Here is a 25,304-nt window from a genome sequence, read left to right as displayed (position 1 = left end):
CAGGCACGAGAGAGGGGATTTCCCAGAAATGCGAAACAATAGGAAGAACTGAGCAGGCCAAAAAAGACTGTGGGACTGAATCCAAACAGATGCAATAGTCTGATCTCAGATATTTGCCAATTTTGGGAAAAAAGTGTGTTGTGTGTGTGTGTGTGTGTGTGTGTGTGTGTGTGTGTGTGTGTGTGTGTGTGGTTTAAGGCTGACAGGTTAAGACTCTATCTCATTGAATTTAGCAGTGTGACAGGGGCCTCTCGACTCACTGCCAGATGGTGCCTCTTCCTGGCTGTTCTGGGGATTAGCTCTGCACAGAAAATGCTCCTTCCTTCTCTTTCTGTCTCTGAGGCCCTCTTACTCCAGGAACTGCACCACCTCCTTCATGACTGGCCACTCTTGCCAGGTCACTCCATGGCTTATCCCTCGGGGGAGATGGGCATTAAAGTCCCTGCTCACCAGCACTCACAGGCATTTATCCCATGTGACCCTCTTCCTGTGGCGGGAAAGGGAATCTGGGCCTGTCATCTACTATGGGTTTGGGCTCATGGACCCTCCACAGAGCAGTCAAGGCCTATTCCTTCCTGCGCCTTGCCGCCTTTCCCTGAGCCCCTTTCTGCTCTGAGCTGCACAGTTTTATACACACCCCTCCTTTCAAGTGCCCTCATTGGCTGTTTAACTGGGTCATTGGGCCTAATTAGGACACCCCTCACAAGAAGTAAAGCCAACATCTAAGCTCTCCACAGAAAGGAAATAATCTCAGCAATATACCGAGCCCGAAAAGCTTTCTGTATTCCAATCAATGGTGTATACCACAGGTTTGTCTCTCACCACACACTTTTGTCTCAAACAAATGGATGCCAGCCAAGCAATTTCCCACTGGATATTTTTGAGAATCAACATCCTCCCGAGTCCTTATTTCTCTGGATTTGGCCGAGAAGATCTTAAAAAAAATCGCTGGACCCTTTGGCCATTTCTGGAAGCAAACAGGAAAAGAAAAGTCCGATTGAAATTCTGTAAGATGTGGACAGGGCTTTGTTATTCTGGGGCTGGGTCACAGCTGGAAGGAATGCTGTGCCCTTGGCGTTGATGCTTTGGGAGCAGAGGTGCCGCTCTGCAGAGACAAGAGGTGTGGTTTGCTTGGATAAGAGCCCCAACATTTATCTGCTTCTCTGAACCATGCCATTGCTAGACTTCTTAGAGTTGTGTCCATCACAATCAACTGCCTTAGGAGTTTGCAGTGGCACAAATCAAGGCTTCTTCCCCTGAGAGCTCTTATAGAAGTACAGCCCAGGAGAATACAGGTGTGGCTTGGCTTTTTGTAAATTTCACACACAATTCCCTCATGTCTTCCCTACACAAACCCAAATTAACATTTTTTAAATTATTTGGCTGATCTCCAGCCCTTCATATAAAAAATGGTCTGAGCTCGATCATATAGTTGTTGTAAATACATCATGCTATCTCCCAGTACGGTAAGTATTGTCCTTCCACAGTGCCTTCCAACCAAGTGTCTTCTAGGTGCCTTACAACAAGGAACCTTCAGGATATCTCAGGGAGTATTCTCTGTTTTGTCAAACAAAAGGGTTCCTATCACCGTAATCTAACGTGAGGTTGCTAGTTCAGTGACCGCATTTGCAGAATCATAGAATACTAGGACTGAAAGGGACCATGAGAGGTCATTGAGTCCAGTCCCCTGACCTCAGGGTAGGACCCAATAGTGTCTAGACCTCCCTGATAGACATTTATCTACCTACTCTTAAATATCTACACAGATGGAGATTCCACAACCTCCCTGGGCAATTTATTCCAGCGTTTAACCACCCTGACCGTTAGGAACTTTTTCCTAATGTCCAACCTAAACCTCCCTTGCTGCAGTTTAAGCCCATTGCTTCTTGTCCTCAACTCAGAAGCCAGGAAGAACAATTTTAGAAGTGCTGGGCATCCCAGAGTTTCAAAACTGATTAGTGATGCTGGGTCCCCAACCTCAGGCACTTTAAAATGGCCTGATTGTCTGGCAGTGGGATGCTTAGCATTTCCTGAAAAACGAGGCCCTTTCCGGTGTCTCGGGTTGTGTACTGAAAACTAAAAGCACCCCAAAAATCACTCATGACTTTTAGACATTTTCCTCAGCTGTTCTCATTGTGGTGAATACTCAGCACCTTTGAAAAAATCAGGACACCAATGTAGGTACCTAAAAGTGGATTTAGAAGCATCACATTAGGTTCTCTCATTTAAAAATCCTTATTTAAACTTCAGACCCAAATTTGCACGTGACATCTCTGGTGGCTCTAGGAATAAGTGCCCAGATCTCAATCCTCACAGTTATTTAAATCACCTTCCCTCTCATGAGAAATCTTTTCAACAAAATTGCTTTCAACTTTCTAATCTGACATCTAATAACCACAGCTTCAAAGCTTTGTGATAATCCTGAATAAAAAAATGTACCCATTGAAACTAAGGCACATACATGAGCTTGTTGACAATACTACTCAGATCACAAATAAGAGAATTTGCACTAATACCAAAAGAAATGGAAAGAGAAACTGAACTAGTCTAAAAAAAATTATAGTACAGAACTCAAGCAAGTGTGCTAGTCTGATCCCTTGAATATTTGCTAAGCTTTGAAAAAATGGATTGCATAAATTGCAGTTGATAATACAAAGTGTAAATATAGCCCTGGTCTATAATAGGACTTTAGTTCGAAATAACCCTCTTCAGGTCAAATTTATAAGCAGAGCATCCATGCTTCCATTATTTCTCAATAACAGGCCACTTAATTTGAAATCTGTACTCCTGCTTTTCATCAGGAATAACGCTAATTCCAAAATACAGGTTGTACCTCTCTTAACCGGGATTCTCCAGTCTGGCAACCATGGATATTCCTGGACCACAGAACCCAAGAACAGGGAGGTCTGGTAGCGGGAGCATAAGGAGAACCAGCGACTAAGCCAGAAGCCCAGTGTCAAGCATGGGGAAGGGGGCACGGTATGGCAGGGAGTTTTGGCCCCAGTGGCCGGGAAGCTCTGGCCGTGGCCAGGGAGTTCCAACCCCAGCTGCAGCTGTGCAGCTCTGGCTTCAGCCCTGGCTGGGGACATGGTGTCCTGGTCATGGTCATGAAGCCAGCAGCTGCAGAGCTCTATCCCTGGCAGCAGCAGAACCGATGGCAGCTAGAATGTCCCAGGGGCTGGGGCAGCAGCAGGGCCAGGCGGAAGCCCCAGTCCAGTGGCATCAGGGCAGCATGGGCCATGAGGAGAGGGACCTTCCTTGGTATGTCTGGCAAATCCCCTCATCTGGGACTGGTCTGGTCCTGAGGGTGTCGGGTAAGAGAAGACCAACCTGTACTTATTTCAAAATAGTGATAGAGTGGATGCTTTGGTGCTGCTATTTCAAAATAATTACTCCCCAGAACAATTTGAACTAAGGTCTCCCCAGAACTCTCAGTACGAGGTAGCATATCCACGTTAACAGAGCCTGCCTTGGACCAATTTTGAGGTTTCCCCATAGTGTAGACACGTTAGTTCAAATTTGTTAAATCAGGAATGATTAAGTTGAATTTAGGAACTTTTAAATACTTTCCTAGTATAGACATGGCCATATTGAGTCTGGATTTTGTTTTATTCTTTATTTGTTTTCTCTATAAACAGTACAAGTTGAGTTATCCAATACTTTAATATCCAGAAAATGTGGTTAACTTGCATCTGTCATAAATGGCATACAATTCCTTCTTCAGTTAACCAGAAAAATTCCAATAGCCATCCTGCATCATTTTTTGACATTTTCCACTGCTGGTGGAAGTCAAGTTTGTAAACTTGCAGCAGTAAAGTTTGTTTGTGTCATGCTTCTGCGTATAATACCATTATTGGATATTATCTAATCCATCCTGCAGCTATGGCTAGTGTATGGTGAAAAGCTCAAATCACCAGCACCTTTGATTAACCAGGAACCCTCATTCCCCATGAATGTTGGTTAATAAAGCTGGTATAGGTTGAAACTCTAAATTCTGTGACTCTGTGGTCTGGCAACCTCTGTGGTCCGGCAGGACCATGAATATTGCTGGACCAGAGAACCCCAGCTGGCCAGGTTCAGAAGGATACTCTGGGCTGGGCTGGCAGTAGGGGAACCCAGCCCCAGAGAGGCCAGCGCGGTGGAGAGCACAGACCTGGCCAGGGCTGGCACAGTGAGGAGTGCAGTGGGGACTGGAGCTGGTTTGGCGGGAAGCATAGCCTCAGTCGGGGCTGGCGCGATGCAGGAGCATAGCCTGGGCCAGTGCTGTGGTGGGGGTAGGGCCGGACAGAGGCATGGGTGAACTGAGCAGCTGCCCAGGGCACCAACTGATGAAGGGTGCCTGCTGGCAGCTGTAAGGGGCGCGCGGCGTCCCTTACAGCTGCCATCAGGAGCCGCGAGCCTGGCTCCTGCAGCGCCGGCCCCGCAGCGCCAGCAAGCAGTGCCCTTCCCCCTATGGCTGCAGGGCCCTGCATGGCCCTGCACGTGCGCCAGCAGCACTGGCCAGGCTGGCCTGGGCAGTGCATGCGCCGTGCACCCCGGGGGCGGGCCCCGGGCTGTGCGCCAGTGGTCGTGACCTGCCCACGCATACGCTGAGTGCCCCGGGGGCGGGCCCTGGACTACGCACCAGCAGCCGTGGCCAGCGCATGCATGCACTGTGTGCCCTCGGGGGCGGGCCCACGTGCCCAGGCCCAGGGCGCCAAAAGGGCTCAGGCTGGCCCTGGGTGGGGGGAGGGGAGGAAGGTGGATGAAGTCTTTTCTGGGGCTGGAAGCAGCAGGGCTGGCCCCTGTCTGTGGCTGGCATGGTGGGGGATGCCACCATGGCCACCGTGGAATGAGGTGTAACAGTTAATTCGAACTAAGGACTTAGTTCAAATGAACTTTTAACCGCCGCGTGTAGCCACGGGCAGTTAGTTCGGACTAAGGGGATTTTAAAATGGCGACTGGACGGGAAGATGCAAATCAAGCCCGGAATATTTAAATCCCGGGCTTCATTTGCAACTTTGAATGCCCACATTAGCCTCCCTAGTTCGAACTAGGTGACCCCTCCCCTTCCTGAAATGGGGCGTGGAGGAATCGGGGTCTCCGGGCTTGGGCCGTCCCAGACAGGAAGAGGCACCGGCTTACTTCCACCTCTCTTTTAGACCTTGAAAATAGACTGGCAATTTTTACTTCCATACCTGCTCTCGCCTGTGTTTTACCTTCCACCCCCACTAGTCTCCTTTCCTGACCCCCCACATGCTCAAACACTGCTCCCCCGTACTTCTAGTCCTCTGACCTGAGCCATCCACATCCCCGAGCCCTTGCTTTGACTCTTGCTCCCCTTACACCTCCCATCCCAGCAACACTTGGTAAATCTTCTGGTTTACTCATAAAGCTAAGTCTCTTTCTGGTGGAACTTTGTGCAACAAAATGGTGATCATATGGCCTTTTGCGTAAGAGACAACCATGCTCCGTATTCTCTGTCACTTCCCCACCATAGTTGCTTTTATTTGTCTGAAACTATGTAGGTATCAATTTCTTACATAACAAATAGTGTTCTACAGTTTTAACAGCTCAGTACACAAATCAAAGCAATTTGATTGTTTCATTTCAACAAAATGGTATCACCCACCATAGAAATAGCAGCAAGATTCAGTGTAGCTTTACCTTCATATCAGTGTTGCAACACAGTACTCAATATGTGAAATTATAGTAAATCAACAAGCGTATAGAATTATTTAAATAGCAAGCCCACTCACACCCACTCATTTTACTGAAAACAACGAGGAGAGGGAGACTAAAATTCACAAATTATTAACCGGCTTTCATTACAGGCTCTGTCATTCCAACTGCCATCAGGATATATTTCCACACAGTGTTCAGTTCCAAAAGCATTATTTGGTTCATTTGGAGCCCAATTTGAGTATCTGATACCTTCACCACTTAGATACTTAAATGTGCCTTCTGTTTCTCTATCGGTTATTCCAATAAATGCTGCTGTGTTATGATGAGCTACTATTTGTTGTATGGCACTGTTCTCTGCAGAATTCCTTGGAGATGCAAGCAGGCCACCAGCTTGAGAGCACTTGGCTTTGGCGGTCTCCAAGTCACCAACAGAACCAATGGCTCTGAACGTTTTTTCAACAGCACTAACACCGTTTCCAAAAGAATGAACTAGAAATGCACAAAAGGACAGTACGTGTAAGTTACATATTTTCACGCAATTGTTTACACCATAAAAACGGATGCTAGGGGCCTGGTATATGGTGCAGTTATTTTTGTTGATTTATTCTGTTGGCTATCACAATCTCAGAAAAAAATATTAGCTTGAGGTTCACACAGTATTCTTGGGTTTTTGCGTACCAGTAAAGACATAAAAACATGCTAGATCAGGTTCAAACTGACCACTTCCAGAATTTATTTTCCTAGAGATTATAGTGGGTATTCCACACAGTGCCCAAGTATGAATACAATGAACCAGTCCAAGTCTAAAATACTTCAATGTTGTCAGGTACAGCGTTCGGGAAGATCACTGCAGTACTTTTTATGAGGCCAGGCCCTAGCACTTGATACAGCACATGGCGCAGTTCTGTCATCATTCGCTTATCTCATTTGGAATTTATGCCTCTTCTTGTAGGTCAGAGTCAAGGGCCTGCTCTTGTTCCAGATGAAGTAAATGGGAATTGAAGAGCAGAATGAGGCCTCATGTGCTGTTGATTTCAGAGAGTGGTTGTCTCCTGCTGTTCTTTTTAGTTACAAAATAAAGAACATTTCAGGCACAAAGTAGATCCTACCGAAGCTGCACCATCTCCGCTCCAGGGTACATTGGATGGGATTCTTTTAGTACAAGATCCCAGGGCTGTATCCACATGATGGACTCCTCTAATCACCCCAGCGTGGACACCTGCTTAGGCTTCTTATACACGCTAGAGGTTGGACTTGTACTTCTTATATAGCAGAATTGAACTACTTTACTAAATTATCCAGCAAGTACTGTACATAGAAGTTTGGAGTATGAACAAATAGCAAGGAGCCAAGATAAGACACCAAATAGAAACCCTTTTAACTCTGAGGAAGTAGAGATCTAGATCTGCATCCCTTTGGATGCAATTGGCCCAATTATTTCGTTTAGGCCAGTCTCTCAGTGATAGGAATGAACAGTACTTTGTTTGTCTTACCTGTTTGGATGCTTCTCACAGTAGCTACCAGGGCTGTCAAGTTTTGCAAATCCCTTATTTCACTTTTTAAAAGCTCAACTCTGAAGGGTGAAACAACGGCATTGTTCTTACTGTGTCACACTAAAATATGGAAGGTTTCCTAAAAGCTTTAATATTGTCAGAGAAATTATCTCCAGGACTAGCAATGAGCACAGGGGTAACATGAGAGATACTGGTTTGCATTTCTTGTTTCCTTAGGAAGATGAGATGAATTTAAAACTGATCTGTTGATGTCACACACTCAAAGGAAGGCAAAGGGAAACCCATTACTGTGGTGTTTTCTCCAACAGGATGCTGCTTTTTCTGACTAACTTGCACCGATCTGGCCGGCTTATTCTTACTGCTCCTGCCCACCAGACTGCCTGGCTTCCCCAGGTTCCATCTCTGAACACTTCTCCCTCTGTCAGAGAAGCAGTGAAGCCCAACTAAAACAGTCATGGAATGAAAACTATTGAAACAACCATACAACCCCTCTGTCTGACCTATAGGGTTTCTTCTTTACCCTCTTTGAACGGGAGCGCTCTGCTGACCTGTGCCATTACAGTCTCCCTTTGGTCCTTGTTCACCTCGGTCTCCTTTGGTTCCAGGGGATCCATCCCTTCCGGGAAGACCTGGCATCCCTCTTAATCCTTGCAATCCAGTGTGTTTATTCAGAGAAAAGGAAGAGAGAAAAATAAAGTGAGTCAGCAATTGAATTGGTACGTATTGTCAGAGTATGCAATTCCTGTCAACACTCGAGTTGAACAAAGATTAGGTGAACAAAAAGAACATAATGAATTTTGGTCACATCCTGATCCAGATCCAAGCTTCAGGGCTCTGCCTATTGTTCAAATATCTGAAAAATGCTCAGAGGTTTGGTTCGGATTCACTTCTTTATGAAAACATTAGAGTGTTTGAGGAATTCTTAGTGTTAGGCGCTAGAGGATATTATATATTTAGAAGTATCCAGTTTCAATTTGTAACTCTTACTTGATTTTGGACGATACTATTAGTTTCATATTATTATTTTTAAAATTAGCTAATAATTAAGGAACTCCAGATATTTTTTGCTTGACAAATCTTTTTGCTCCAGTTCCAAAGCTACATGATTTGAATTGTGCCTCTGTTTTATCCATTTTTTTTTAAAAACTATCTATCAGATCAACAGGTGAATTGCAAATAAATATTTCTGTACCTTGATCTCCCTTTTGCCCTTTAGGGCCTTCTTTTCCATCTTTTCCTGGTAACTCATTTTGAGCAGGTCCGCACACAACTAGTGTACATGCATTCGGTTCCCACTTTTGGACAACCGGAGCTGGAGTTGAGTTGCAAGCTGTGACCAGAGTTAACACCAACAGAATAGTGTTGAATATTGGAAGCAGCAGCATTGTTTGATTCCTAGCCTGTGTAAAATCATTAAAAGAATTACTGCAAAGGCATTCTGAGTGCAAGTAAGATCTTTATAGTGCTTTGTTATATTTTTTATTAGCGCTTCTGTGACCATGAAAATATTCTTAGTTATTTTTTACTCAGATCTCAATCAAGTAATCATCATTTCTGGAATTTGTCCTCCTCTAGTCTTCAGTTATGTCCGACTAAGTTGCTTGCAAACATAGTCCTTTTTAAGTTTACTAGATGCTTGCTTCTAAGAAAGTGATTTGTTTTCAGTCCTTCACAAGTGCACTGGTGATAGAATGCAAGTGAGTACCAGAGCTGGATCATCATTTCTGTATTTACACTTACAATTACAGCTATCATCTTTCATTTCAAAGCTAAGTTGGGAGTGGACTCCCCGACTTACCTGCTAACGATTTATAAAATTACTTCAATTTCCTAAATGAACAGCATAAAGAGTTAGACGAGATGTATTTTGTTGTACACTGAACAAAATAGCTGCATAAAACCATGACTGATATTTTTCAGATTAACATGAACTGTAACATAATGTGGAAATAAACTCTGAATAATGTGGAAATAAACAGACTTTTACTTTTTCATATATATAAATAAAATATGTGAAGTAAATTTCTATCCTAAGCTTTTTACAAAAAAGTACAACTTTACCATTAAAAAACAAAATTAAAAGAGAAAGCAAATATATCATCCAATTACTTATTGTGCAGTTCCTGGTTTTCTTGAAAAAGCATTTGCAAGAATAATGTACTATGAGTCTGAGGCACTATTTATATACAACACCTTCAACAACATGACCTTCGATTTTTTTTTCTTACATAAATAAGAGCTCCTATTTACTGTAAGTGGGGATAGCTGAGAAACCAGTTTCTAGTTCCTGGCTTCATAGGCCTTTATCCTTTTTATTAAGGTTTAAAGTACAAAGAATTAATTTTTCTGCTTGGCAAAACACAAAGGAGGAACTGAATGAACAGCAACTTTGACTTAAGAAGAACCTCTGTGAAAACAATGAACATGTGATGTGCAGCTGACAAATTATCATTATATAAACTACATATTAATATCTGATAATCTAGGATATCACTGACCCGGTCAATAATCAACTAAAAAGTTCACCTAGAACATTGATAATTCTGAAGAAATTCTTTTATACAATGGCTCAAAAAGATTTGTTTGTATTACCTAAGCAAGAGCTATGTGTACTTCAAAAGCTCATCTTCTTTATCAACAGAAGCTGTTGCAATAGAAGCTGTTTCCCATTTTATTTTTCTGATAACGCATGATACCATCTACATGTTTTATTAGTCTTTAAAGTGCTACCAGACTATTTGTTGTTTTTTAAGTGCTAAAATTGTTATTAAACTATGAATTTTGGGCTTTGTCTTCTCCCATTGATGTCAATTGTTCAAAATTCTGGTCCCTTGATTTTAACTTGACATTTACAAAACCTCTTCTCCCATGAGACCTTATTTGCAGCTTCACAAAGGGCTTCCTTTTTGTTCATATTACAGCAGCTCCTGGGATGGGACAATCATTGTATTTTTGTTCTTTGAACTAGATGCAAACAAAGCTTGAATAGCGACGATACTCTTTTTCAAATATGTCTTGGAGTGACTATAACAGCAGCTTTGCACACTTTATCACAGTGCGGAGCACGTTCCAATGGAGAAAATATTCATGCAGAATATTAATATGAAGAAAGGTCTTTTAATTTCTTTTCATCTGATTGAGCTGAAGGAAGAGAGTCAACACTCTAGAACAAGCCATCTTTCCTCAGACCCTCCATCAGGAACCCACAGCCCTTCTACAAGAGATGAACTTGCAAAGCATTGAGTTGCTCTACATCAAGATCCCTAACTCCCATCTCAAAATAGTATAGGACATGACCTTTTTTTCTTATGTTCAATGCAATTAACCTTTTGTGTTCATTAAAAATATCACACGAACTCTTGGTTGACTTGCAGTGCAATCACAAATTTTACATATTATGAGCTTTACTCAGCATTGCTCATATTGCTAACTCATAGAAGTTTTGTTTTTCTTCGTTGAAATAATTGTTCTGAGTTTAGATGCATGAGTCCAAACATCAAATCCTCAGAGATCTCAGTAGAGGTGTGAGCCTTTGTCCAGCTATTTCATTTTTAAATTTGATTAAACTGGCCTACGGCACAGTGTTTTATGACCAAGATAGACAATACAATAGTCGCAGATGTTTAAATAGCTTATGGTGGAAATAAGAGGACTTCTGGAAATGGTTATTGAAAAATGTCCATCTATTTTATCAGGAATCTAACAATAAGGCATGAAATAGTTAATAAGTGGTTGTTAAAATGTGTGATTTTTTGTTACTTCCCCTGTTGATGGGAAAAAGGAGACAAAACAACCACGTTATCATGCAAACGTGGTTGTCTGCATTTGCATTTCACTCCATATACCTGAGCCCTTGCTCTGATTCCTGCTCCCTCTACACCCCCATCCCAAGCAACACTGGGTAAATCTTCTAGTTTACTCATAAAACTAAGTCTCTTTCTGCTGGAACTTTGTGCAACAAAATGGTGGTCTTGGGGCTCTTTACATAAGAGTCAACCCTGGTCCGTATTCTCTATCAGGCCCCCATCATAGCTGCTTTTATTTAAGTCTGAAACTATGTAAGGATCAATTTCTCACATAACTTGTAGTGTTCTTCAGTTTTAACCAGCACAGTACAAAAAAATTTAAGTGGTCTGATTGGTTTATTGAAACAAAATGGTATTGCCCACCATAGAAAGAGCAGCAAGAGTCAGCATATCTATACCTTTATATCGCTCATGCAGCACAGTATTCAATATGCAACACTGTAGTAAATCAACAAGCTTATAGAATTATTTAAGTAGCAAGCCCACTTTCACCAACTAATTTTAATGAAAACCACAAGGACGGGGAGATTTAAATTCACAGATTATTAACCGTTTTTCATTACAGAGTAAGTCATTCCATTTGCTATCAGGAAACATTTCAACACAGTTTTCATTTCCATCAGCATTATTTGGTTCATATGCAGCCCAATTTGAGTACCCTACAGATTTACCATTTAGATACTTAAATGTGCCTTCTGTTTGTATCCTGGTTACTCCAATAAATGCTGCTTTGCTTTGTTGAGCTACTATTTGTTGGATGGCCCTGTTCTCTGCAGAATTCTGTGGAGAAGCAAGTAGGCCACTAACCTGAGAACATGTGGCTTTGGCAGTCTCAAAGTCACTGACAGAACGACTGGGTTTGAACATTTTTTGGCCAGCACTAACACCAGTTCCAAAGGACTGATCTAGAAACGCGCAGAAGTACAATACATGTCAGTTAACATGTATTCATATATTTTGTTACACTAGAATAGTATTGTTATTTTGGGTAGCAATAAAGAAATATGTTCAGGAGGCGTCAGTTTGTACCTTGTCTAGCTTGGTGTTATTGTCCTCCTAATGAGCATGATGTATATGCTACACAATACCGGAGCATGAACACAGTGAACCAGTGCTAGCCTAAAATACCAAGTATAATATTGGAAACATCACTGAAGTACTTTTTATGAGGCTAGACCCCTTTTGCTTGATACAGCACATAGCATAGTCCTTTCATCCTTCTCTTATCTCATTTGGAATTTAAGCCTCTCATAGGTGAGAGTCAAGGTCCTGTTCTTGCTCCAGATGAAGTAAATGGGTATTGAGGAGCAGAATGAGGCCTCGTGTGCAGTTCATTTCAGAGAGTGGTTGTCTTCCACTGTTCTTTTTAGTCACAGAACCAATCAAAGAAAATTTCAGGCACAAAGTAGATCCAACCAAAGCCGCGCCATATCAGCTCCAGTGTACTTTGGATGGGATTAATTTAGCACAGTAGCCCAGGGCTATTTCCACATGATGGACTCATCTAATCACCCCAAAGTGGAGACCTGCCTAGGCTGCCTATACACATGAGAGGGCTGGAGTTGTATTTCCCATATAGTAGAACTGAACTACTTTACTAATATATCCAGCAAGTACATAGAAGTTTGGTTTATGAACAAATACCAAGAAGCCAAAATAAGACGACACCAGATAAGAACCCGTATTCACTCAGAGGAAGTAAGGATCTAGCTCTTCCTCTCTTTGGATGCAATTGACCCAATTATTCCCTTTGGGTCAATCTCTCAGGGTACCTCTAAGTAGTTGGGCTATTTTGGGATACCAGAAACCCCATGTCTTTTAAACACGCCCATTATTTTGAAATATTTTTCGAAATAACAGAAGCACTATTTCAGCATCCCTGTAACCCTCGTTCCACAAGTTTTAAGGTACGTGTCGAAATAGCATGATATTTTGAAATTTAATGCTGTGCAGATGTGCCAAATTTCAAAATAAGTGATTTCAAAATGCAATTGAAATCATATAAATAATTGCGTATTTTATTTCGTGTTTCGGTTGCTATATGGATGCACCCTCATTAACAGGAACAAACAGCACTTTGCTTGTCTTACCTGTTTGGATTCTGCTCACTGTAGCTATTAGGGCCGTCAGGTTTTCTTGCAAATCCTTTATTTCACTTTTTAAAAGCTCAAGCTCTGAAGGAAGAAACAATGGCATTGTTCTTACCGTGTCACACTAAAATATGGAAGGTTTCATAAAAGCTTTAATATAGTCAGAGAAGTTATCTCCAGGACTAGTAATGAGCACAGGTAGAACATGAGAGAGATTGGTTTGCATTTGCATTGGTTTGCATCTCCAGAAGAGAGCATACAAATTTTAAACTGAAATGTTGAGGCCTCAGCCCAAAGAAAGGCAAAGGGAAACCCATTATTGTGGTGTGTTCTCCGATAGGATGCTGCTCTTTCAGACTAACTTGTATTGACCTGGCAGGCTCACTCCCTTGCCACTCCTGCAAATCAGACTGTCTGGCCTCTTTAGGGTCCATCTCTGAATACGTCTTCTGTCAGACAGCAGTATTTCATTTCATGCAATGAAAACCATTCAAACAGCCATACAACCTCTCTATCTGCCCTGTTGGGCTTCTTCTTTACCTGCCCTCAAAGGAAGTGCTCTGCTGACCTGTGCCATCACAGTCTCCCTTTGGTCCTTGTTCACCTCTGTCTCCTTTGGGTCCAGGGGATCCATCCCTTCCGGGAAGACCTGGCATCCCTCTCAATCCTTGCAATTCAGTATGTTTATTCAGGGAAAAGGAAGAGGGAAAAATAAAGCAAGTCAGCAATTGAATTGGTACGAGTTGTCAGAGTTTGCGATTGCTGTCCTTAGAGCTGCATGAAGATTAGGTGAACAAAAAGAACATAGTGAATTTTGGCAAAAGGTTACATCCTGATCCAGATCCAAGCTTTAGAGCTCTACTTATCATTTGGATATCTGAAAAGTGCTCTGAAATTTGGTTTGGGTTCACTTCTTTATACAAATATTAGAGTGTTTGAGGAATTCTTAGAGTTAGGTGCTTGAGGATATTATGTATTTAGAAGTATCTAATTTCAATTTGTAACTCTTACTTGATTTTGGACAATACTATTAGTTTCATATTATTTTTAAAATTAGCAAATAATTAAGGAACTTCAGATATTTTTTGCTTGACAAATCTTTTTGCGCCAGTTCCAAAGGTACATGATTTGAACTGTGCATGTGTTTTTATCCATTTTTTTAAAATATAAATCAGATCTTCATGTGTACTATACATAAATATTTCTATACCTTGGTCTCCCTTTTTCCTCTTAGGGCCTTCTTTTCCATCCTTTCCTGGAAATCCGTTCTGAGGAGGTCCACACACAACTGCTGTACATATATTTGGTTCCAACTTTTGGAGAACCTGAGCAGGAATTGAGCTGGAAGTTGTCACCAGAACTAACACCAAGACAAAAGTGTTGAATATTGGAAGGAGTGGCATTGTTCTATTTCTAGCCTGTGTAAAATCATTTAAAGAATTACCATAAAGGCATTGTCTAAAGGCATAGCATATGTTGCTATAATAGACATTTATAATAGACATTGGCTACATAACTGAAAACAAACAAATCTTAGGTTATAAAACATTTATAAAATATTTTTTATTCAGCGCTTCAGTGCTCATAAAAATATTTTGTAACTATTTTTTACGCAGATTTCAACTAAGGGCCTCTAATTGCTGGAATTTGCCCTGCTGAAACCTCCACCCCCATGAACTGATACAAAAAATCACCAGTCTTTATTCCAGGAAAGTTACTTTTTTCAACCCTTCACAAGTGCACTGGCGATAGAATGCAAGTGAATATCAGAGCTGGATTATCCTTTCTGTGTTTGCACTTGCAATTACAGCTGTCATCTTTCATTTCAAAGCTAAGTTGAGAGTGAACTCCTCGACTCACCTGGTAATGATTTATAAAATTACTTCTATTTCCTAAATGAACGGCATAAAGCATTGGAGAAGATGTATGTTGTTGTACACTGAACAAAATAGCTGCATGAAACCATGACTGTTATTTTTCAGATTAACATAAACTGTAACCTTAAACTTTGAATAATGTGGAAATAAACAGAAATCTACCTTGTAATACATGTAAATACAATATTTGAAGATAATTTCTATTATAAGCTCTTTACAAGAATTGTACAACCCTTACAAATAAAGAACACAATTAAAAGAGAGAGCAAATATACAATTACTTATTGTGCAGGTCCTGGTTTTCTAGAAAAAAAACATTTACAGGAATAAAATACTACAAGTTGGAGGCTCTATTTATATACTACAAATTAAACAACATGAGCTTTGGTTTCTCAGCTATCCTCATTTAGAGTAAATAAGAGCTTTTATTTATTTAAGAAAACAAATACGTTTTGAGTTAATGACTTCATAGACCCATGATAAAAAAGCTAAATTACAAAGAATCAAATTTTTCTTCTTGGCAAAACACAAAGGAGGAACTGAACCAACAGCAACTTTGACTTATGAAGAACCTCTGTCAGAACATTGATTATGTGATTTGCAGCTGATAATGTAAAGATATATAAATTGCACATTAATAGCTGATAACCTTGGATTTCTCTGACCCAGTCAATTTAAAAGTTTACCTAGAACAAAGGTAATTCTGAAGAATTTCTTTTATAGAATGGCTCAGATAGATTTTGTTTGTGTTACCTAAACAACAGCTCTGTGTATCTCGAAAGCTCATCTCTTTTATTAACAGAAGTTAGTCCAATCAAAGCTGCTACCCATCTTGTTTTTCTGATATCATGGGACCAAAACAGCTACAATATTGCTAACAATGTTCATTATTTATATTAGGCATTTTCTTGTCTCTCTTTGTGGGTATGCCTACACAGCAAAATTATTTCAAAATAACAGCCATTCCATTATTTTGAAATTAAATCGAAATAGCGGAGGGCTTATTTTGAAATTGATAAACCTCGTTCCACAAGGAATAATACCAATTTCCCAATGTGTTTTTACCAGTCCTTATTTGTATGGAAGTGAAAAGACCAAAAAAAAGTTCATCATCAGAAAGCCTCCCTGACAGCACTGAAAACAGATGCGGAAGTTCTCTTCTGCAGATGCAGTGGTTTACGTTGCTTTGATAAACATCTTCATGCCTCCTCAAACCTAAGCTCTGACTCCGTAGGCCACGTGTATGTAATATCGACAAATGCAGGTCATTTATGACAAAATCCACCCTTGGACCTCTTGAGCTTAGTGCATGAGCCTCTACCACATAAGCTAAATGTCAGCTGGTTCCCAGCTAAGGCTGTATGCAGAACAAACGCGTTACGCTCTCTGGAAGTGGTCTCAGTGCCACAAGATGGACAGCACATCACACCGTGAAGGTGTGTGGGTTACATCTACACGAAGAGAAAAAGGGGCCTTAACATTTCTAGGCTACTGAGTTACAATCCTAATGAAGATTAGACAGTCATAGCTATAGTACAGGGGTGTCCAAACTTTTTTCAAAGAGGGCCAGATTTTATGAAGTGAACATGCGTGAGGGCCGACCATTTTGCCTGACATTCTTTGAACCATTAAAATTAAACGCAAATTAACTATTTTATGCAAAGTTTATTGCAAACGGCATACTTTTCATTTCGTCACATGGATGACAAATCTAAACAGGTGTTAAATCACTCTGCCTTTCATATCTGAAGGCCAGATGAAAAAAAAATCCAGGAAGCTGAAATATATGTCAGGAACATTGTAAAGTACATTACATATTATTGGTAATAAAGGTTGTCTGTCAACTTTTAAGTTAAAAAAAATATGAACAGGGACATAACACCAAGTATACAAGTTGTGTCCAAATATATTTATAACTGATTTAGACCAACTGACATTAACTGAGATTTTACAATGTATTCATCTCAATACATATGGATTCATTGGGGGCCATAGAAGATAGATATTGCCAAATTACCTGTGGGGCCGTATTAAACCGGAACACGGGCCGCAATTGGCCCGTGGGCCGGACTTTGGACATGCCTGCTATAGTACATTAACTGATTGATATGGAGTCAGGACTCCCTACTAGTGATCATGTGGACCAGCAAAAACAAGTTTTGCTGCTATCTTTACAATAAATGTAAACTTGTTTAATTATGCTTTTTTCTTCCTGTTGAAGACAAGGCCAGGTTTGACCACATTATCTAATTCATGTTGAACAGCCAGTAAGACAGAGGGCAACAAAGAATAATTTAAATTACATCATCAGTTTTTCCATAAGTCCTAGTCCCACTGCAAAAGACCAAAAGGGTCTAACACACTAAAAAGGACCTTCTATCATGAAGAATAAATGAAGGGCTAGTGGACTGCTTTCTGCAATGATGCTGAAGAAAATGTTTATTCTTCCAGCATGGTTCACATGAATGAATTGTTGAATATAATACCTGTGGCTCGTGTTTGCAGATATGGATATGGATACGGATACTAATTTTGTATCCGTGTAGGCTCTACTGACAGCATCTGTCAGCAGGCAATCAATTTCCTAGTGTAGATAATGTTACAGATCAGTCCAGAACTCTAAAAAATAGAGTTCCAAAGCATTCTTTCTGGCATCTTTGTCTAGCTCATGTTGCAGCTGAAGAATATGGTGGAAGACAGGGCTCCAAAAAAGACTATTTTTAAAGCATAAATAAGTAAATGTAAAACATTCCCCTGATACTGTCGACAAAGCCTCTTTCGAAAAAGAATGTCTAGACAACAGCCAGTTCTGTCGACAAAGCAAACCGCTTTTTTGACAGAGAGTCTAGATGCTCTCTTTTGAAAAAGCAGTGTGGATGCAATAGCACCTTTTTTCAACATAACTGTCAAAAAAAGGCATCATTCCTCGTAGAATGAGGTTTACTGCCATAGACAAAACTGCCACGTTCTGTCAACTTACTGTCGACAGAACTCCGCGGTAGTGTAGATCCAGGTATAGTTTTGTCGACAGAAGTCCACTTTTGTCGACAAAACCCTGTAGTCTAGACACACCCTCAGTAAGTGAAGCTCCTGCAAAAATAATGAAATGAAAGCGCAATCGATATACCCATAATCGTGGTCTAAATGGAGAGATGTAAAATTTGTGTGTTTATTTATGTGATACCATTTAAAAAATAAATTCAGTGGTTAAATGGGTTTACTTGCCACCAAACAAGTGTTACACCACTAAAATTTCCTGTTATTTAACTGTGTATTTTGGTCTCTTCCCTGCTCCAATTGATGTCAAATGTTAAAAATTCTGATCCCTTGATTTTTTAACTTGAAATTTACAAATTTTCTCCTCCCATGAGATCTTATTTGCAGCTTCACAGGGCAGGGGTGGATTTACAATGAAACATACCAGGCCCAGGTTTGGGGCCTCCAGGTCTGGGCAGTCCAGCCCTGAGTCCAGCACCTTCCCATGCAGGAGATGGATGCTCTTGCAGGGGGCAGTCCCTCTGCGTAGAGGGCTAAGGGGGGAGCAGGAAAGCAGGGAGGCTGGAGTCTTCGGAGAGCCAACAGGAGGCAGCGAGTAGCACAAATACGGGCTGGAAGCCTTCGGAAGAGCATAGAGCAGGCACACAGCTGGCCAGAGAAAAGCAGCTCTTTGAAGTGGGAAAATGCCTCTTCTCTCTTGCAGCTGGCTGTGTGGCTGCACTGCCCCCTCCTCCTGAGTCCTCCAGACCCTGTACTGCTGGGCTGCTGTTGGCTGCCATCTGGTGAATGGCTGCTGCCCATGGGCGAGGGGGAGAGCAGCCAGGTGATGAAGAACCCAGGATTTGGGGGGCATTCAGGTGGCTGATGGCGCTGTGGCCCCCTCACCTTCAAGTGGAGCACATATGTGCCTCTGCCCACTTCTCCGGGCCAGCCAGCACAGGACCACTGGGGCGCCCAAAGCTGTCTTCTGTGGCCATGGAGATCTCGGTATCTCCTCTGTTTGTTTTCTTCTCCAGCCTCACCATGGCAGCTCTGCTCCTGTGCTGGGCACAAAGCTCCACGCCTTCCATCTGAGGCCCCACTATTCTGGGGGCCCAGACCTCCCCATTTTTCTCAAGTGGGAACATGGGATTGTCAAGAAGAGTGAATGTTCTTTTTCTTGACTGGGTCTTCAGGACCTCCCCCTCCCCCCAAAATGCAGCTGAGCACAGGGCACCACTAACTGTAAATCCACCACTGTCACAGGGGGCTCCTTTTGTATTCATATTACAGCGGCTCCTGGGGCTGGACAATCATCATGTTTTTATTCTCTGGACTAGACACAGACTAAGCTTGAATAGCCATGATTCTCTTTCTTCTGCAAAACGATTTGGAATGACTATTGCAGCAGCTTTACATACGTTATTGTAGCTCTGGTCTACGCTAGGACCTTAGTCTGAAATAACGTCCTCAAAGTTGAATTAATAAGCCGTGCATCCACACTACCAAGCCCATTATTTTGGAATGACAGGCCACAAAATTTGGACTCCGTCCCCCTGCTTTTCATTAGGAATAATGCTAATTCCTAACGTGTACATTTGAAATACTGTTAATTCGGATGCTCTGGTGCTACTAATTTGAACTAATTGGCTTCCAGAGCCTCCCACAGACTCAAAGTCAAAGAGCTGAGCCAGGCCGGGGAGCAGAGACATCGCTTTGGGGTGGCACTGCACACCTGCTGTGCTACTATGAGTAGCTTGATGCCATCCTGGGAGGGGGAGCTGATCACCTTCCCCACCATCATCATCGAGTCCAGCTAAGACATGTCTGGCATCAGACTGCAGGAGGGCGGAGTGGCAGAGGAGGAGGATGACGATACTATGGAGGAGTAGGCCAGTCAGACAAGGATGCCTGAGTGCCAGGAGCTGGTCCAATCCCCCAGGACATCTCCCAGGTTTCTGATGACCCCAGGAGGACACTTTTAATGAGTTCTCTGCCTGACCCCATTTGAAGAAAGGGAAAGTTAATGGGCTGGGAGGGAGCTGCATGCCCCTAGAATCATAGAATCCTAGGGCAGGAAGAGACCTCAGGAGGTCATGAGTCCAACTCCCTGGCTCCTGGCCCAGTCCGCACCTTCGCATGCCTGTTTGCCCCTGGATCATGAGTATTGTGATGTTCCTCTAGGACATCTATGCAGCTGCTGTAAAGTCCCTGCTTTCTAGGCACAAACATCACCATTGTCTGAACTGAGACCTTCAGTGTCAGCTCAAAGATTAGGGCTAGGCTTCATACACAGTCTTCTGCTCTTATAACCATCTCAGTACACAAACCAAAGTGGATTGATTGCTTTATTGCTACACAATTACATCACCCACAATAGAAACAGCAGCAAGATTCAGCATATCTATATCTTTTTATTGCTGATGCAGCACAGTATTGAATATGGGACTCTATAGTAAATCAACAAGATTACATAATTATTTAAGTAGTAAGTCCAGTTACATCTACTGATCTTAGGGTATGTCTACGCTGCACCCCTCTGCCGGAAGAGGGATGCAGAGTAGTCAAGTCGAAATTGCTAATGAAGTGGGGATTTAAATATCCCACGCTTCATTAGCATAAAAATGGCCGATGCTTTTTTTTGGCACGGAGCTTTGTCGGAGAAAAGTGGTAGTCTAGAGGCCTATCTTTCACTTATGAAAGCCTTTTCCGATAGATCCCGTATGCCTCATCAATGTGGAAATAAACAGAATTCTACCTTTTAATATATATGAATACAATATTTGAAGTGAATTTCTATCACAAGCTTTTTACAAAAATGTACAACTTTACAATTATAGAACAAAATTAAAAGAGAGAACAAATATACCTTCCAGTTACTTATTGTGCCATTCCTGGTTTTCTAGAGAAAGCATTCACAGAACTAATGTACTACAGTTTGCACCTCTGAAAACCAGTACTCTCTGGTTCGGCAACATCCGTGGTCCAACGGGACCACGGATGCTCCTGGACCAGAGAACCCCAGAGCCTAGTGTCAGGAGGCCAGCATCCCAGCTGGGATGGGGGACAGTGGAGGAGCCTCACAGCAGTGCTGGGACCAGGACCAAGAGAACCGTGGCAGCACAGTGCCAGGAAATTTAGAAGCCAGGCTGCCTCTGGCATCTCGGAGCTGAAGAACCTCAACAGCCAGCGGCAGTGTGAAGTCAGGGGCTGAAAAAGTGTGGAGGCCCTTGGCAGTGCAAGGATGGTGAAAAGTGGCCACTTGTGGCAGTGCAGGCCAGGGCTGGAGAACCCCAGATGCCAAAGGCAGCCCGGGGCTGGGACCAGAGGCAGCAGAACAGGAAAGAAGAAAGAGGACGCCAGAGACAGGAGGCTGGGTGGCTCGGGGGCCATGTCAGGGAGAGGTCTAGCCTGTATCAGGTTGAGGTTCTATTTATATAAAATACCTTTAGCAACCTGAACTTTCGTTTCTCTCAGCTGTTCTCATTTACAGTAAATAGCTCTTATTTATTTAAGAAAAAAAATGACTTTCCAGGAAATGGCTTCACAGATCTATAAACCATGATAAAAAGGATAAAGTACAAAGAATTGCATTTTTCTTCTTGGCAAATCACAAAGGAGGAACTGAACCAGCTGAAACTTTGACTTATGAAGAACCTCTGTCTAAACAATGAACATGTGATATACAGCTGACAATGTAAAGATATATAAATTTCACATTAAGATCTGATAGCCTTGGATATCACTGACCCTGCCAATGAGTCAACTTAAAAGTTCGCCTCAAAGACTGCGCCACGGTGTAAAAGAAATTCTTCAGAATGATCCAACAGATTTGTATTACCTAAGCAAGAGCTCTGGGTACCTCAAAAGCTCATGTCTTTTATCAACAGAAGTTAGCCCCATCGAATCTGTTACCATCTTGTTTTTCTGATACATAGGACCATGATAGTGACAACATTGCTAAGAGTCAGGGTCTAAATGGAGGGTGGTAGAGCTTTGTGTGTACATCTTACATGACCCCTTTTCAAAAATAAATTCAGTGCCTAAATGGGTTTAGTTGCCAACAAACAACTGTTACACCCTAAAATTTCCTGTTATTTTCCTGTGAATTTTGGACTCCTTCCTACTCGCATTGATGTCAATTGTTAAACATTCTGGCCCTTTGATTTTAACTTGACTTTTACAAAACCTCTCCTCCCATGAGACCTTATTTGCAGCTTCACAGGGGGCTCCTTTTTAAATTCATATTACAGCAGCTCCTAGGATGGGATAATAGTTGTATTTTTGTTTTTTGGACAATACTTTTTGACAGGGGGGCCACTCCATGATTTTGGAATGTGGTTGAGGGCCACACTCTTCCAGGATGTTAATGGAGGAATTCTGGGGTCTAGGATGGAGGCTGGGTGCAGAGGGAGCTTGGGGGATGGGATTGGCGTGCAGGAGGGAGAATGGGTCTGGGACGGCGTTTGGGTGAAGGAGGAAGGCAGGGGACAGGATGCAGGATTTTGGGATGTGACCTAGGATAGGAGGGGATTGTGATCTGGGGTGGGGGATTGGGGTACCAGAGGGGGTATGGGTGCAAGCGAGGGCAGAGGGTTTGGTTATTTGGAGGGCAGAGCAGAGGGCTGGGGAAGGGAGGGGCTGGCGTGCCAGAGGCAGTCTTTGGCTGGGAGGCACTTACAAGAAGAAACCGGAGGCAGACTTTCTGCTGCAGGCTGCTTGCTGCTCCACGTGGCTGTGTTCCAGGCATGAGAGGGAGGGGGAGGGGAAACGGACATGAGAAGGGAGGGAGAAGGCTTCCTACACTGTCCCTGATCCCTGCAAAAATTCTCAGCTTCTATTGGCTGGAAACTCCAGAGATCTGCCTCCGGGTCAGCATGGCCTCCACCACAGGGAGCCCCTGCTTGTTCCTTCACCCTCCCATTCTCCCAGCCTCTGCCCTGAGCTCCTACTCACTGCCCAACTCTAACTCCAGCATCCCTCCATATTCTCAGATCCATGTCCTGAGTCCTTCCACATATTCAAACCCTGACTCCTGCACCACACCACACACCCACCAGCCCCCTTCCCTGAGCTTGCCACAAGTTCAAACACTTTTTCCTGCACCCCCATGCCCCAAGCACTCCACATGCCTGAGCCCTTGTCCTGACATCTGCTCCCCATCCCGAGCAACACTGGGTGACACTTCTCGTTTACTCATAAAGCTAAGTCTCATTCTCCTGGAACTTTGTGCAACAAAATGGGGCTCTTGTGACCTTTTACATTAGAGACAACCCTGGTCCTTGTTCTCTGTCAGTTTCAGACTTACAAGAAATCAACTATGATGGGGAACTATTTGTTATGTGAAAAATGGATGCTTACATAGTGTTCGGCAGTTTTAACCGGCTCAGTACACAAATCAAAGAGCTTTGATTGCTTTATTGCAACAAAATGGTATCGGCCACCATAGAAATAGCAGCAAGATTCAGCATATCTATACCTTCATATCTCTGATGCAGCACAGCATTCAATATGCAACACTATAGTAAATCAACAAGCTTATAGAATTATTTAAGTAGCAACCCCACTTGTACCAATGGATTTTAATGAAAACCACAAGGACAGGGAGACTAAAATTCACAGATTATTAACAGTTTTTCCTTACAGGCTTTGTCATTCCATTTGCCATCAGTATACAGTTCCACACAGTGTTCAGCTCCACCAGAATTATTTGGTTCATTTGGAGCCCAATTTGAGTATCCGATGGCTTCACCAGTTAGATACTTAAATATCCCTTCTGTTTGTATATCGGTTATTCCAAGAACTGCTGTTTTCTTAAGACGAACTACAAATTGTTGGATGGCACTGTTCTCTGCAGAATTCCTTGGAGAAGCAAGCAGGCCACCAGCTTTAGTACATGTGGTTTTGGCGGTCTCCATGTCACCTACAGACCCATTGGCTACAAATGTTTTTTTCCCAATGCTAACACCATTTCCAAAAGAATGAGCTAGAAATGGACAAAAGTACAGTACATGTAAGTTACATATTTTCACACAATTCTTTACATGAGAGAAACAGGTGCTAGGACCTTAGAGTGTGATACTGATATTTTTGTTGATTTATTCTGTAAGCTATCACAATCTCGGAAAAAATATATTAGCTTGAGGTTCACACAGTATGACTGGTTTTTTGGATGCCAGTAAAGACATATATTCAGTTTGTACCTTATCTAGCAAGTTTTTATTTTCCCAGTGCCATAATAGGTGTTCAACATAGTACCCAAGTATGAATACAATGAACCAGGGCTAGCCTAAAATTCTGCACTACTGTCAGGTAAGAGTGTTAGGGAACATCACCACAGTACATTTTATGAGGCCAGGCCCCTAGTGCTAGATACAGCATATGGCATAATCCTGTCATCATTCTCTTTTAGTCACAGAACCAATCAAAGAACATTTCAGAAACAAAATAGATCCTATCAAAGCCACGTCATCTTTGCTCCAGTGTACTCTGGATGGGTTTTTTTTAGCGCAGAATTCCACGGCCATTTCCACATGATGGACTCGTCTACTCACCCCATATAGTCACCTCATATAGTCAAACTGAGCTACTTTACTAAAATATCCAGCAAGTACATAGAAGTTTGGAGTATGAACAAATAGCAGGAAGCCAAGAAAAGACACCAGATGTGAACCCTTGTTCTCTCTGAGGAGGTAGGGATCTAGATCTTCCTCTCTTTGTACAGCACTTTGCCTTACCTTTTTGGATTTTGCCGACAGTAGCTTTCAGAAAGTTCACATTTTCTTCCAAATTGCTTATTTCAGTTTTAAAAAGCTCGAGTTCTGAAGGATAAAAAAATGGCTTTGTTCTTACTGCATCTCATTAAAATATGGAAGGTTTTCTTAAAGCTTTAATATAGCTGGAGAAGTCCTCTCCAGAACTAGTAATGGTCACAGGTGCAATATGAGCGATACTGGTTTGGATTTCTCGGTTCTCCAGGAAGAGAAAATACAAATTTAAAATGGAGGTGTTGAGGCCCTTCCCAAAGATAAGGAAAGGATAAGATTCTTCTCTTTCCGACTGACTTGTACTGACCCGGCAGGCTCACTCTCTTCCCTCGCCTGCAAACCAGACAGTCTGACTTCCCCAGTGTCCATCTTTGAATATTTCTCCCTCCGTCAGACAGAAGCACTGAAGCCCAACTGGAACATTCATGCAATGAAAACCATTCAAACAACCATAGAACCTCTCTGCCTGCCCTGTTGGGTTCCTTCTTTACCCTCCCTCAACGGAAGCACTCTGCTGACCTCTGCCTGCACAGTGTCCCTTTGGTCTTTCTTTACCTCTGTCTCCTTCAGGTCCAGGGGATCCATCCATTCCTGAAAGCTCGGGAAAACA

The 25,304-nt window shown here is 42.3% G+C and overlaps 1 protein-coding gene and 1 long non-coding RNA gene across 4 annotated transcripts in view; one reads left to right on the top strand and one right to left on the bottom strand.

Moving 5' to 3' along the window:
- The window catches only part of LOC149523975 (uncharacterized), a 16,753-nt gene extending 1,527 nt beyond the window's left edge, over window positions 1-15,226 (top strand). Inside the window, exons 2-3 of one of the 2 annotated variants that reach the window (XR_016350159.1) lie at window positions 6,025-6,180; window positions 14,691-15,226. This is a non-coding gene — a long non-coding RNA (uncharacterized LOC149523975). Of the gene's footprint in view, window positions 1-6,024; window positions 6,181-14,308; window positions 14,449-14,690 lie in introns of those variants that run through there. The other variant, XR_016350160.1, reaches the window with a different exon arrangement.
- On the bottom strand, window positions 3,602-25,304 carry LOC102459497 (pulmonary surfactant-associated protein D-like). Of its 2 annotated transcripts, XM_089780057.1 has the most exons (6): window positions 25,250-25,304; window positions 24,665-24,748; window positions 8,371-8,578; window positions 7,727-7,825; window positions 7,158-7,235; window positions 3,602-6,153 (listed from the first exon to the last, which is right to left on the bottom strand). In XM_089780057.1, the coding sequence occupies exons 3-6, from the start codon at window positions 8,561-8,563 to the stop codon at window positions 5,777-5,779; spliced, it is 747 nt and encodes a 248-aa protein (XP_089636183.1). In that variant the 5' UTR covers window positions 8,564-8,578; window positions 24,665-24,748; window positions 25,250-25,304; the 3' UTR covers window positions 3,602-5,776. The 2 variants fall into 2 exon arrangements, with proteins under 2 accessions (XP_089636183.1, XP_089636182.1); XM_089780056.1 differs by lacking the exons at window positions 7,158-7,235; window positions 24,665-24,748; window positions 25,250-25,304 and adding an exon at window positions 13,615-13,720.

This window comes from Pelodiscus sinensis, chromosome 8 (genome assembly GCF_052426305.1).
Source record: "Pelodiscus sinensis isolate ZL-2025 chromosome 8, ASM5242630v1, whole genome shotgun sequence".
In the NCBI taxonomy this organism is placed as follows: Eukaryota; Metazoa; Chordata; order Testudines; family Trionychidae; genus Pelodiscus; species Pelodiscus sinensis.
This window is presented reverse-complemented; position numbering and strand designations above follow the sequence as displayed.